Consider the following 15,671-nt stretch of genomic DNA (forward strand, 5'->3'; position numbering starts at 1 on the left):
GAGCTGACATGCCTCTCTGGGAGAGAGGTGTGAGGAAAGGGTAGTGGTGTGTATATAGAGAGCTGACATGCCTGTCTGGGAGATAGGTGTGAGGAAAGGGTAGTGGTGTATATATAGAGAGCTGACATACCTGTCTGGGAGATAGGTGTGAGGAAAGGGTAGTGGTGTGTATATGGAGAGCTGACATGCCTATCTGGGAGATAGATGACAGGAAAGGGTAGTGGTGTATATAGGGAGAGCTGACATGCCTGTTTTGGAGATAGGTGTGAGGAAAGGGTAGCGGTGTAAATATAGAGAGAGCTGACATGCCTGCCTGTTAGATAGGTGTGAGGAAAGGGTAGTGGTGTGTATATATAGAGAGCTGACATGCCTATCTGGGAGATAGGTGACAGGAAAGGATATTGGTGTATATAGGGAGAGCTGACATGCCTGTCTGGGAGATAGGTGTGAGGAAAGGGTAGTGGTGTATATAGAGAGAGCTGACATGCCTCTCTGGGAGATAGGTGTGAGGAAAGGGTAGTGGTGTATATATATAGAGAGCTGACATGTCTGTCTGGGAGATAGGTGTGAGGAAAGGGTAGTGGTGTATATATATATAGAGCTGACATGCCTGTCTGGGAGATAGGTGAGAGGAAAGGGTACCGGTGTATATATAGAGAGCTGACCTGCCTGTCTGGGAGATAGGTGTGAGGAAAGGGTAGTGGTGTATATATATAGAGAGCTGACATGCCTGTCTGGGAGATAGGTGTGAGGAAAGGGTAGTGGTGTATATATAGAGAGAGCTGACATGCCTGTCTGGGAGATAGGTGTGAGGAAAGGGTAGTGGTGTATATATAGAGAGCTGACATGCCTGTCTGGGAGTTAGGTGTGAGGAAAGGGTAGTGGTGTATATAGGGAGAGCTGACATGTCTGTCTGAGAGATAGGTGTGAGGAAAGGGTAGTGGTGTATATATAGAGAGCTGACATGCCTGTCTGGGCGATAGGTGTGAGGAAAGGGTAGTGGTGTATATATATAGAGAGCTGACATGCCTATCTGGGAGATAGGTGTGAGGAAAGGGTAATGGTGTATATATATAGAGAGCTGACATGCCTGTTTTGGAGATAGGTGTGAGGAAAGGGTAGTGGTGTATATATAGAGAGAGCTGACATGCCTATCTGGGAGATAGGTGTGAGGAAAGGGTAGTGGTGTATATATAGAGAGCTGACATGTCTGTCTGGGAGATAGGTGTGAGGAAAGGGTAGTGGTGTATATATAGAGAGAGCTGACATGCCTGTTTTGGAGATAGGTGTGAGGAAAGGGTAGTGGTGTATATATAGAGAGAGCTGACATGCCTGTCTGGGAGATAGGTGTGAGGAAAGGGTAGTGGTGTATATATAGAGAGAGCTGACATGCCTATCTGGGAGATAGGTGTGAGGAAAGGGTAGTGGTGTATATATAGAGAGCTGACATGTCTGTCTGGGAGATAGGTGTGAGGAAAGGGTAGTGGTGTATATATAGAGAGCTGACATGTCTGTCTGGGAGATAGGTGTGAGGAAAGGGTAGTGGTGTATATAGGGAGAGCTGACATGCCTGTCTGGGAGATAGGTGTGAGGAAAGGGTAGTGGTGTATATATAGAGAGCTGACATGTCTGTCTGGGAGATAGGTGTGAGGAAAGGGTAGTGGTGTATATAGAGAGCTGACATGCCTGTCTGGGAGATAGGTGTGAGGAAAGGGTATTGGTGTACATAGGGAGAGCTGACATGCCTGTCTGGGAGATAGGTGTGAGGAAAGGGTAGTGGTGTATATAGAGAGCTGCCATGCAATGTAGGGCCATGCAATGTTCCTTGTTGGGTGTAAATATCTTGTAAGCATGCATGATTAGTTATTAGTACAAGCTCTACTTCAAACATCATAAGTGAATACATCTAACAAAACTGATTGTGTTTGTTTCAGACATTTGATTTTGACCTGCGAGGTGTGGGATTGACTGGAAGTGAGGAAATTATCATCACAGTCAAAGATTGGGAGAGAGTGGGAAGAAACAGGTAAGACATTAGTAACAGATGGTATGGGAGACAGTTGTGGTACACTCACAGATCTGACATGCCTGACTGTGGGAGGCAGTTGTGGTGCACTCACAGATCTGACATGCCTGACTGCGCGAAGCGGGGGATTTAGTACAGTAGAACACGGATATAACGAACTCCAAGGGACCAAGAAATTTAGTTCGCTATATCCGGTGTTCGTTATTCACATTTGACCGCCATCTTGGATTGTAGAGATGTAGAGACACGTATATGCTGAGGCTACAAATCTTTATTCTTATACATGTATATTGACATAACATTAAAATTCTGAATTTATCATTCACAGACATTAGCTAGAATATGTTTAACAATCACAACAATCTCAACAATATGTTGATTCGCCGCCAACAAGGTTGATGTATACCGCTAAGTGGCTGAGCTGACACTGAGTGAGTTCGCTAATCACGTCGTTAATTGGGCTTGGGGGTAGTAAATCAGTTCGCTATAGAAAATTTCATGTACAGACAACACTGGTAGGTGAATAAAAATGATAAATATGGTATGTAGTATATTTTGTATATTCTAAAAGGTTTGGTGTGTTCATGGTATATACACTAGTTGTGCTCAAATGCTACCTCCCTGTGCTGGGTGTATTGCTGTATCCTAGGTGTGTTTCCATCGACTGCGTATAAGTCATAACAATCAGTATTATGCCTGTACTCCATAACAGGCTGTCAATCCCGCGACCAACAGGGACCTACAACATAAGAGTTATCAAAGTTTAATGCAGGTATTGTGATGAACTGTTCCCAGGAGCATTACTTCCCAAGTGTTCCACTTTTACCCTAATGAAACAGTGACTCCCTGTTCCACAGCAGAAGCTGTAGCAGCAAGACACCTTGGTGGAACACTCAGTGTTTAATATTACATGACTCTCCGTTTACAACTGGTAACTGTCAAGACATTGAGAGCTTGATTAATTGTTGCAGTGTTGGACATAGTTTTTTTTAACAATAACAGTTTTTCCTGAATGGTTTATGTTATTGTTGATCTGATTGTTGATCGTTACATGGAGCTGATTCTGAAGATTGACCTTGTGTGTGAGATAAGAACCTTGCCTGAAAAGGCCTGCTGCACAGAGCAGTCATAGTTCTCAGGAAAAAAAATATTGATAACTTTTTGAGTACATTGTTAAGTTCTGATGTTGGCTTGCTTTGAAAATGAATGTCAGTAGATTTGTGTCATTGGACTTAGGGCACCTGAGTTTGTTATGCCTTATCTCATAATGTTCTTGCATACATAAGATATATTTTCATGATCAACATTACACATCTTGCAAAACATGACAAACTTATTAATGTCCACAAGTTGTCACTTCATAATGAAGCATACAATTCTAGATCAAGAATTTAAAAATAATTGTTGTATATGAATGATGCTGTTCTTGAGATGCAAATACAGCTTTGGTGCCAGTGATGTTTAATCTTACTGTAACTGTTGTCACATTTTTTGCATACCCGTGAAGAGCTGGGTTAGAATTGGTCTTCAGTAACACATGCTTGTCATAAGAGGCGACTAACGGGAGCGGATGGTCAGGCTCGCTGACTTGGATGACACATCATATCCCAATTGCGTAGGGGGCGGTGGGGTAGCCTAGTGGTTAAAGCGTTGGCTCGTCACGCCGAAGGCCCCGGTTCGATTCCCCACATCGGCACAATGTGTTAAGCCCATTTCTGGTGTCCCCCGCCGTGATATTGCTGGAATATTGCTAAAACCGGCGTAAAACTAAACTCAGTCAGTCAGTCAGCCAATTGCGTAGATTGATGCTCATGCTGTTGAACACTGGATTGTCCAGACACGATTATTTACAGACCGCCACCATAAAGCTGGAATATTGCTGAGTGCGGCATAAAACTAAACTCGCTCAATCACTGCGATGACTGTGTATGTTTCATTATGTGATGACTAAATTATTCCATTTTCTGTGCTGTAGGCTGATAGAATACTAGTATGTTCCATATCATAACCATGATTTTTCTCCAGGTTGTTCAGGTTAAGTACATGTATTACTTTTCTGTAGGGGCGGTGGGGTAGCCTAGTGGTTAAAGCGTTCGCTCGTCACGCCCAATGCTTGGGTTCGATTCCCCACGTAGGTACAATGTGTGAAGCCCATTTCTGGTGTCCCCCACTGTGATGTTGCTGGAATATTGCTAAAAGCGGCGTAAAACCATATTCGCTCACTTACCTGTAAACTCCCACGAATGACCTGTAATGATAGAGCAAGGACTCAGTAAGATCATACTATGCATGAGGTTACCAAGACTTGTCACACATTGCAACACACCTTCAACAGCAGGTGTCATGAAAATGCAAGTGTAGTATTTCTAGGATCATTATCATTTCATATTCAGATGTAAATGTGGCCACAGAATCTGTCGTGCCTTGTACAGACTCAATCATTGTCAGTAATCTTGTATGCATGGAGTATGCAGTGATGGCCGGCTGGGAGGCTACTGGATGTTCCACTGGTAGTTAAGTCACTACTTTCCATTATATGGAAATATCACCATCTGCAATAAGTGAAGCCAGACAGTTAAAACTCACAGTTAAAACTCACAAGTTCTGTGCTTCAAACACAGCACTCCTTGAGGTAGGTGTGAGAGTAAATATATGGTCAATATTGATTGATCATGGCATGTATATTACACTATGCATGCACTGTTTTGGGTAGGTGTACCAACTTTGAGTTCCATCATGCTGAAGTACTATGTTTTTTAAGGACATCATGATGACGTATTGTCTGTGAGATCTGTCTTGTGAAGGTCATATGTTGTATATGAAGGCCATTGTGTTGAAGTATATTCTGGAAGTAAGATCTATCATATGGACATCAGGCATTATGCTTCTAAGGCATTTGGCAGCGTATTTTAAGATTTATGATGAAATGTCACACACGTGTACCTTGTATTTAGAAAAAACCCAACAGAATTCCCTCATAAAACTTTCAACTCACTGAAGTGCAGTTTTAGCTGTGATTCACGAGAATTGCTACTCCTATGACTGGTAGTCTGTGCATAGTTTCATGAAAAATGTATTGCAGTGCAGTTAGGAAATAAACCTATGTGTTTTTAAATCTGATGTAGTCTGACTGAAATTAGATACCTCTAATTTAATTTTGGAACAAAACACTCAAAAAAAGGGATTTCGAGCATAAAATGGGACTGCATCCAATATTTGTGTGTGTGGGATCATTATGGTTCTTTCACGTGATGTAGGGAGAATTTCTTGGGTGCAAAACACAACACTCAGTCCTTGGTTTTTCATGGATGTGTAAATGCATAATATGAAATACACGACTCAGTTGAAATCATTGATTTGTCTTACAAGGTCAAATGAAAATCACAGAATGCCGAGTAAACAATTACCGGTAATAAGAAACTGCCAGCATTTCTAGAGAACACTTTAAAGAAGACTACATTATATTTAACTCCCAGACAAAATTTCTATCATTTTAGTTCAATGTTGCCTAGTAACTTTGTGGAGTGATCCTTGCTGGTAGTGACATGTATGGCAGCTGCAGGATATTGTCTGTTTCACTGCATGCTGGAATATTGCTAAAAGCGGCTTAAAATTAAACCCGCTCACTCACTCACAAATTGAGGTAAAATGGAAATGTATGGATCATGAAACATTATGTAAAGTGATAAATATTATAAATAGTGAAACCTAGTTCAGAAAAGACAGAATGTATGAAGAGAGAAGAATGTACAAAGTTACTATCTGTTACAAGTACCCTAATCTAATAATCCAATATAGGTACTAATTGAAGATTCAGAAATAATGAAGTCATAAAAATGCTTTCAAAAGTGTTCCTGATCTACTTTTTTTTCGGAATACATGCCCAAACTTCTGACATAGTCATAACTCATTGACCTATCCATGTAGACTATTGCGGGGGATATTGATGACTTTGTCATTTTGTATATGTATTATACCTCATCTCACCATTCCTGGAGATTGAGAATCAGGGTTTGGATGCCGACACATTACTCGTAAATATTTAATTTCTAATGCTAACAGAAACTCTTGATAAGTGTGTTAGTTCCCAGAAATTTTCTGCCATTCAACTTCATAACTTTCTGAAGTCATCTTCAGCTGATGGTTTTGTAAACCTGACAATGGACACCATTTGCTTCTCTTTTCAGATGGTATTGAAATTTGAAATATGTTTGTTTTTCACCACTATGAAAATTGTGTCATGTACAACATTTAACAAAGTAGGATCAAGATTGGAACAGCATTTCTCTGACACAGCAGCACACAAGCTTTCCTTTTTCTTCTCCCATTCCCCTCCTCCTCTCCCCCTTTTCTTCTTACTCTCCCTCCTCCTCCTCTCCCCCTTCCCCCTCTCTCCCCTTCCCCTCTCCCCCCTTCCCCTCTCTCCTTTTTCTCTTTTCCTCCTCCCTCTCTCTCCTTTTTCTATCTTTTTCCCTCCTTCCCCCTCGCTCTCCTCCTTTTTTCTCTTTTCCTCCTTCTCCCTCTCTCCTCCTTTTCTCATTTCCTACTTCCCCCCTCTCTCCTTTTTTTCTCTTTTCTTCCCCTCTCTCCTTTTTCTCTTCCTCCTTCCTAATCTCTTTTTTTCTCTTTTCGTCCTTCCCCTCTCTCTCCTCCTTTTTCTCTTTTCTTCCTTCCCCCTATCTCTCTCCTCTTCTTTTTTCTTCCTTCTCCCTCTCTTTCTCTTCCTTTTTCTCTTTTCCTCCTTCCCCTCTCTCTCCTCTTCTTCTCTCTATCCTTTTTTCTCTTTTCCTCCTTCCCCCTCTCACCTCCTCTTTTCTCATTTCCTACTTCCCCCCTCTCTCCTCCTTTTTTTTCTCTTCTCTTCCCCTCTCATCCTTTTTCTCTTCCTCCTTCCTAATCTCTCTTTTTTCTCTTTTCGCCCTTCTCTCTCTCTCCTCCTTTTTCTCTTTTCCTCCTTCCCCTCTTTCTCTCCTCTTCTCTTTTCTTCCTTCTCCCTCTTTCTCCTCCTTTTTCTCTTTTCCTCCTTCCCCTCTCTTTCCTCCTTTTTCTCTTTTCCTCCTTTCCCTCTCTCTCTCCTCTTCTCTTTTCTTCCTTTTCCCTCTTTCTCCTCCTTTTTCTCTTTTCCTCCTTCCCCTCTCTTTCCTCCTTTTTTCTTTTCCTCCTGCCCCTCTCTCTCTTCTCTCTCCTTTTTCTCTTTTCCTCCTCCCATCTCTCTCCTCTTTTCTTTTCTTCCTTCCCCCTCTCTCTCTTCTTTTCTTTTCTTCCTTCTCCCTCTTTCTTTCCTCCTTTTTTCTCTTCTCGTCTTTTCCCTCCTCTCCTCCTTTTTCTCTTTCCTCCTTCCCCCTCTCTTTCCTGCTTTTTTTCTCTTCTCGTCCTTCCCACTCTCTCTCTCTCCTCCTTATTTCTATTTCCTTCAATTTCCAATGAAGAAATTGGTATTTATCAGTAAGTCATCACACATGATCAATGAATATTCACTTATTGAAACAAAGGCACAGGTTTATGTTTCTAATTAAAATGACAATACAATAGGTCAAACAGGTGGAAAAAGCAATAAGTAGCCAACAGTAAAATTAATATAAGTAATTCACAAATATTCGATATTCCATAATCCAGAATGTCTTTCAAAAGGCCAGGGCCTCCTTTCACAAAGCACTAAGGTGATCGTAAGTCACTAAGGTAACCATAGTGCAATGTTAAAGAATGGGAGTTAAGGTTAACCTTAGTAAAGGTTGCTTCGTGAAAGGAGCCCCAGGTCTTCTTTCTTTTATCTAGAATAGTTTTTGTTATCAGACAAGAATCAGTTTATATTTCTAGTAATCAATCTGCATGTCGGAAGGAGATGAGACACAGGCCCCAAATCACTTTTTTGTTTCTTAGTTGTAAACTAACTGTCCATTCCCAGAGATTCTAGAATGTTGAAGCCTGTCATGTCTGTGGACACCCAGGGCAGATCAATGTAAAGACACTGCCACCAACTGCATTTGACATTTTACTGGCACTTCAATCATTTGTGCCTCCAGTAATAACAACAAATATGAATACAACAGTTTCACAGCCATTATGTTACACTGTATTAAATAGGTACAGTTGTTAAAAAACTGTGTTGAAAACATAATTCCTACACCATACCTCCATTACATAGCCATGTTTATCATCTATAGCCATCTACAATTATCAATTCCTGCTTTCACTGTCAATTACACTCTTAATTCATTCAGATTTTCAATAGACGCTCTCTTCATTTCCAACTGTGTATTGTTTTGAGGAATACCCTATCCTCTGCAGGACTGCTACTGTAAATGTGCGGCAGGAAACCCTCATGTCCTTCCCGTGTGTCTAGATGTAAACATGAAAAGATTTTTAGCACCTCTCACAATATTTGGTTTGCTATTTCGTACGGTAACTTCTTCTACCCCCTTTAACCAAAAACATCCTCAGAGTTTTACCAAGACTCACAAACATGGGTGTCCCAGAGACCCCTATTATTAGTCTTAAGGGTCCTTGCGGGCCATATGAGGTCCTGTGAAGGAACATTTATTTTTTCTCACTCTCTTGCACGCACGCGCGCGCGACGCGCGCGCATGCGCCGCACGCGCGCGCACGCACACACGCGACACATGCGCTATCGCATACGCGACGCACGACGCACGCACACACACACACACCATTCTGATGAGGTACTTGTTTTGTACTGTGTGGGCATGAGTGATGACAAAGACACGTAAGTGGATATCTCACAAGTGTATTCCCCATGGCAAAACACAACCACTGCATGCATGAGTCCACTAAGACATTATTATTAGATATTTATATAGCGCACATATCCACGCACTAGTGCATGCTCAAGGCGCTGGTATTTTTCCCTCAATCATTGGATGTCAATCTCAACGGCACATCTTCTTATCAATCTCAACTCTCTGGGATCATACAACTCTTGCTGCCATTAGGCACACAGAGTTATTGCGGCTTTCCCATCCACACAAGGTACCCATTCACAGCTTGGTGGACTGGGACACATAGTACCAGTACTTTGTCCAAGTTTACTGCACGTTGCTGTACCTAAGTGTTTGCACGTATTCATGTGGCCACCATCTGGTCATTTACCAACGGATTCGTGGGTTCTTTTAAGTGCACAGGGTTGTGTACTGTACACTAGGGGTTGTTATAACACTGAAAGAGTCTTGTATTTGATCCTTGCCCCTCCCCAGTCAGTGCCAAGTACCTGCTGCTGGTCTCCCTTGTTAACTGCCCACCATTGTTATCCTGTCACTGTTGTTGTGTCACATGTACTTATACAGCTATCTGTTCCCAAGAATAAGGTCATTTTTTTATGGATGTACAACCTCTTTATTCTGTATAGGCGACGTTTTGACATAGATTCTAATGTCGTCAAGCAAGTGACATTAGAATCTATGTCGAAAAGTCACCTTTACAGAATAAAGAAGTTGTATATCCATAAAAAACTTGTCCTCATTCTTTACCTCCTCAACTTCTAGAATGCCAATTAAAGAAGTAATATCTGCTTCCTAGTTTGTCATTCACACAATGAAGGAGTAAGAATATACTAAACATTGTGTACATTATAATAAAGAAGTTGACATACAAAAATACTCATCTTTGATTAATGCTGCCAATCCCAAAATGTTAAATATAATAGCTTTTGTATATGGCAGTCATATTCAAATATTTTTTTATATTTTTTTTATAGCATGTTGGTATTTTTATGTGGAATAAAATACCTTTTTGGAAAAGATAAACATTTCTGACACTATGCTTTAAATACATGGCTGACATGGGGCGTCGGGGTAGCCTAATGGTTAAAGCGTTGGCTCGTCACGCCGAAGACCCGGGTTCGAATCCCCACATGGGTACAATGTGTGAAGCCCATTTCTGGTGTCCCCCGCCGTGATGTTGCTGGAATATTGCTAAAAGCGGCGTAAAACCAAACTCAGTCAGTCAGTCATGGCTGACATGATGCTGTTCTGGTAAGAGTTGTCTCCCTTATGCCATAGTGTGCATTCATTCATCAGGGTGTGTGCTTGCAGCTGACTGATTGTTAATGATGGTTAAACATGCTTGTAGATAACAGACAGTCACACATTTGTACTCCACGTTTTATTTTATGTTATGAATCAAGCACTGGAAAGCTTCCATGATTAGGTGCCTCTTCATTGTCTTGATCTTGGTTAGTTTACAAGGACCTCTAGTGCAACTGGTCGACTTCCACTGTTTGGACATAGACAAAACAGAACTTTTATATTTTCCCTTTAAATATTTTTTTGTTTGGTATGCCTGTTCCTTGTTATATTTGACAGATATGATATAGGCAGGATAAATGGTGCAGAGTCAAATAAATACAGACTTTACAGATGTAGATGGGGCAGAGTCAAATAGATGCCTGGTCTAAGATGCGGACTGATTATAGTCAATGGTGGTGGCTGTCATTAATTACACAGGCAGTTGAACACTTTGGCCCTTCTCTAACTGTTACTTGTGTAAACTAAATCCTGTAGTGTTGCTTATTGATGTACCAACAAGAACATCACTTGTTAATTGGAAAGAAAATGTGTAGATGTTTGTGTGCAGATGTTGTTACGTCTGTAGTTGAAGGGCCCACTGTGATCCACTAATTCCACTTAAACAGTTAGTTATCACCTACATTATAAAAAGGGGCGGTGGGGTAGCCTAGTGGTTAAAGCGTTGGCTCTTCACGCCGAAGATCCGGTGTAACAGGCCAGAGTATACCCCTGTCCCAGATTATACCCTGGGTTAAACTGGGCTAGCCTAGTTTATACCCCGGGGTATATTCTGAACTAGGCCATAGTATACCCCCCTATCCCATATTATACCCCTACAGAAAACAAGTGATTAAGGATACTACTATAATTTTATTGTACTTCTCACACAATTAAACACTGGTTACAACATTGAAATGGTCCGATACATTTTCCAGATACAAAGCATAATCAGTGTTGGATGGTACATCGAGGTTATGCGATGATCCGTCGGGAAATGATCCATGAACGAGTCAATCGCTTTGTTAACGAATTCACGTCCTTGATCACTGATCAATGTGTCCATGCAGCCCAGTCGACAGATGACATGGAAAAGAAACAGAGCAACCAACTCGCGCTTTTATCCGGGATAGCAGCTGCCTCCGACCACTTGGAAAAATGGTCGGTTACCGCAACGATGTACTTGTTGCCGCTTGTTGTCTCTTGTAGAGGGCCGATGATGTCAATTCCAACGAGGCTCCAGATTTTGGCAGGCACAGGAATGGAGTGTAGTTGTGGTGCATCTGTGTTGACTTTCGGATTGATGACAAAGCACTTCAAACACATCTTGACATATTCTTGCACGTCGTTCTTCATGCCTTTCCAATAACGCGCGAGGATATTTTTGCCGAAGGTTTAATCTCTGCCAAAGTGTCCACCTGTAGCTGGGTTGTCATGGCATGCTTTCAGGATGCTGGGTAGGCAGCTTTTGGTGAGCACTTCCCTTTCACCACGAAAGACAATTCCGTTTGCTACCCGAAATGGCTTTGCAGTTTGACGAAAATGTGACTTCACATTCAAACGCGTATCAGGATCCAGGTCATAGATGTGCTGAGGATACTTCTTATCAGAGTTGGTGTAGAAGTTCAAGATCTGGGTATAGAGGTTGTCATCCATAGTGAAGTTTGAATGCGATATAGGATGCGAAATGAAATGCACTTTTAAATACCTTTACATGACACCGAGATCAGTCTCCAGAGTCACTTGTTCATATTAATAAATAAATACCAGCCCCTACTCACACCATCACCAGCCCCTACTCACACCAGCCCCTTCTCACACCAGCCCCTTCTCACACCGGTTATCTCCCATTAGTTAGACAGCCAGTTGTTAGACAGTGGAGTAGGGTATTAAGACAACACCCACCTCCATAATGGTACAGCTCTAATTAGATTGATGAGTAGAGTGTGCCCATAGTTAATCTGTTCATGTTGTACTACCCCGTTGCCGAAATACCTCAGTTGTGTGTGCGACTCTAAATAAAGCAAATAACTAACTACTAACCTTGATATATCAGCATGGCTGGGTTACGCAAAGTCGAAAATATCATATTGCAGAGAGGCACTCAACAAATACTTAATAAATTTTGTATTATGCAGTAATGTAAATGAAATGCACCAACAAATTCCTTTAAATGACCCCAAGACCATTGCCCGAGTCACACACTCATATTGAGTGAATTGTCAACATAATTTTTGGGGGGTATAGTCTGGGCTGGAGGGGTATACTTTGGCCTGGTCCAGAATATACCCCTGGGTATAAACTGGGCTAGCCTATAGTTTACCTGGGGTATAGTCTGGTGGGGGGTTATTCTGTGCTGCTACACCGGGTTCGATTCCCCACATGGGCACAATGTGTGAAGCCCATTTCTGGTGTCCCCCGCCATGATATTGCTGGAATATTGCTAAAAGCGGTGTAAAACTAAACTCAGTCAGTCAGTCCATTATAAAAAGTAGAGTTATTTTTCCTTATCCTGACTCATGCTCTTTTGCTTGTCCCCTTCCTCTTGCGAACATAGTGGAACACTTGTATCTCCTTAATTGAAGCTCCCTTCAATGTAAAATCACTAATTGGTACTCACCCACGAGTTACCTCCCCTGCCGTAAGCGCGGGAACAGGTGTCGCCACCCTCTGGCCTCATGCTTCACTCTCTCCTTCTTCGCCCAGTGAGCAGGATGTGAGAGCGCCTGTGTCTCCTTACACACGATATCCTTTGGTTTTTCTTAGTTAGTTACCTATTATAGTTTACTATAAAGGTATAGCTAGTATCCTTCAGTTATTGGCATTGATAATTAATCGTATTTCTACTGTTTATTCCATTGAGTTCGTGATTGTTCAGCTAGTTTTACATTGATGAAAAACTGTACTATTTGTAGATTACGTTTTCCGCTGCGGATCCGCATGTGGTATGCCCTAGTTGTACTCGCCTTGCGCTTGATTCACGTTGCAGTTACTGCATAAATTTAACCAATTCTGCCTTTGATAAATACCATCTTTGCGTCTTGAGACGTGTTGCAGATAGGTCACGCAAACTAGGTGTAGACATGGCCGATACGTCCGGATTGCCCATCCAGTCAACTGCTGTCGGCGATCCCTCCCGGCTCTGGTGTTCTGCTTGAGACCCCATCGGAAGAGGGGCGTGGGATGCAGTCCGTCACTCTAAGAAGCTTACCGGCCTCTCCAGACATCCAGTCATCGCAGACAAAGTCCAAGAGGGCCTCAACGTCTTCAACGCAGACTTCGTATTCCCCAGGGCAGCGTCATCCTCCAAAGGGAAATCACGAAGTCATTGAGAACTTTCTCAGCCGAGATCGTTCCAGCAGCAGAATTGGGCCTCTACGATGACCAACCTATCATCATACCCGACATACACCACAAGAAGCGACCAGTGACAGCGACAGTGACGTCAGCAGAGATCACCATGCAGCCTGATGCCTCTACACTGATGTCAGACGAGATCGCTGAGGGCCCCACCGCTAGCACAGCAGAGAGGGCACCATCTACTACGTCGCAGATCATCCCAAACGATCTTATGAAACAGATCATGATTATGATGGAAGGCCACTATAGACTGGAGAAGCAGCCATCCCAGGGTCCGAGCCTTCGCGAAGGCTCCAACGTAGACAGCACCCCAGAGGCACCATCTGTCAACGTAGCAGCCACGACAATGCAGCCTTCGCGAAGGAAGTCACAGACCACCTCGACGAAGGACCCAGATGTAGCAGCCTTCGCGAAGGCCTTCGCGAAGGCGGGAAAAATCATCACCTTCTTGGCGCCATACTCAGATCACGGAATCTGATCATCAGACCACCACGCAAGCCTTCGAAGGTCATATCATCGCTCCCCAGGACGGACGTTAAAACGGCTTCGCTAAAGGCATGCTCGAAGGACACCTGAACCCAGATCGTCTTCATCTAAAAGGTCATCAAGGGACTACACAAGAGCTTCGCTGAAGCTACCATCAGTCCCCTCATAGGTCGCCAAGAAGGTCAACCTATCGATATAGATCACCAAGACGATCGCCTCGCCGATCACCACGTCGATCACCTCACAGGTCTGCACATAAGCCTACAACTAGATCTCCACAAGCGTCAAACGATATAGAGATAGAGCCACACAGCCCTACATCAGAAGAGCAACAACCTCTTAATTATGATGATGGAATGGAAGATGATGGAGGAATTATTTTCTCAGATGCAGAGATAAGATATTGGATGGTCAATAATCTAGATCTCTCATCACCTTCCAAGAGTGGCACACTGGCGCAGACTTATCTGATGAAAGAAGGCGATGCAGATGCTATTACACTACCCCCAATCGACCGATTGGCGGTACCTCAGAACCTAGATACAGCATTTAACAAAGCCACGAAGGTTCAGACGCCACATCTGCCAAATTTCAGCGCCAAGAAGTTCTCCACGCATAATATGGACCCCTTCTTCAAAGCGCAAGACATCGATGAGAACTAAAAGCTGATCTCCGATGCCAAGAACAAGTACTACAAGATTGATGATCGGAAATTGGTTCAGATAGAAACCATGACAAGGCGTATGTTCTTTGGTCTAAATAGATCTAGAACAATAAATGAGACACTTATCTCCAGATTTCGGAACACGACCTCTGAAGATGACAGAATGATTTACTCGGCCCTACTGATGCAAAAGAAGGACCAGCAGTTTTTAACAGATCATCTGACGTCTGTCTCAGCAGCACTGACCTTAGCTCGTCGTCAAGGCCTCCTAGCTTCCTGCAACTGGGGTGAGAACTTTACAGCTCCACTATATACAGCCCCGTGGTCTTCCCCATCCATATTTGACGGAGGAATAGACAGAGTCTCCAAAGAAGTCACCAAGGATTCTAGAGAAGTCCTGATGATTAAATCGATGGACCGCGCTAGCCAGTGTCATTCGACAGACTTCACAAAGATACTCAGGGAGATCTAAATTCACGGGCCTACAAAAAGCTAGAGACAGGAAGATTGCCAGTTCCAGGGGAAGAGATTCTTTTCGTCGCCCATATGGCAACTATAGAGGAGGGTCAGGAAGAGGCAGGACATCCCAGAGGTTCCCGCAACTATAAACGCTGAAAGACAGGTTCGAACGACTGGAGTCTTCCACCCCAGCCGTTCCAGTACAACCGTCTCACAAGTGGGTGGACGTCTTCAACTACACTGGGAAAACTGGGGAATACTTCAAGACACCTATGTCTCCAACATTCTTCAACGCAGATTTCGTATCCCACTACAGGCCAAGCCTCCACTAACAGTCAACCCTCACAAGTTCGAGAGGTACAGGCACAACAACTACTAAAGTTAAGAGAGCGGTTACATTACTCCTAACCAAGCAGGCCATAGAAGTAATAGAGCAAGGAAACATCGAACCAGGTTTCTACCCCCAGTTTTCCTAGTACCCAAGAAGAACTCCAAGGAGAAATACAGACTCATTTACAACATGAGCTTCTTCAACAAGACTTACTTAAGCAGACCACCCAGGTTCACTATGATACATCTACCGCAGCTACTGCAGATGATTAAGCCCCATGGACTACATGGGCAGTATAGATCTACAAGATGCTTATCTGCACATCCC

The 15,671-nt window shown here is 42.9% G+C and overlaps 1 protein-coding gene across 1 annotated transcript in view; it reads left to right on the top strand.

The window, feature by feature from the left end:
• The window catches only part of LOC124278532 (myoferlin-like), a 151,502-nt gene that overhangs the window by 15,599 nt on the left and 120,232 nt on the right, over positions 1 to 15,671 (top strand). Inside the window, exon 3 of the mRNA XM_046714261.1 lies at positions 1,935 to 2,026. Coding sequence (XP_046570217.1) covers positions 1,935 to 2,026 — 92 coding nt within the window. The remainder of the gene's footprint in view (positions 1 to 1,934; positions 2,027 to 15,671) is intronic.

Source organism: Haliotis rubra, unplaced genomic scaffold, assembly GCF_003918875.1.
Source record: "Haliotis rubra isolate DU_JTF1 unplaced genomic scaffold, ASM391887v1 Scf239, whole genome shotgun sequence".
In the NCBI taxonomy this organism is placed as follows: domain Eukaryota; kingdom Metazoa; phylum Mollusca; class Gastropoda; order Lepetellida; family Haliotidae; genus Haliotis; species Haliotis rubra.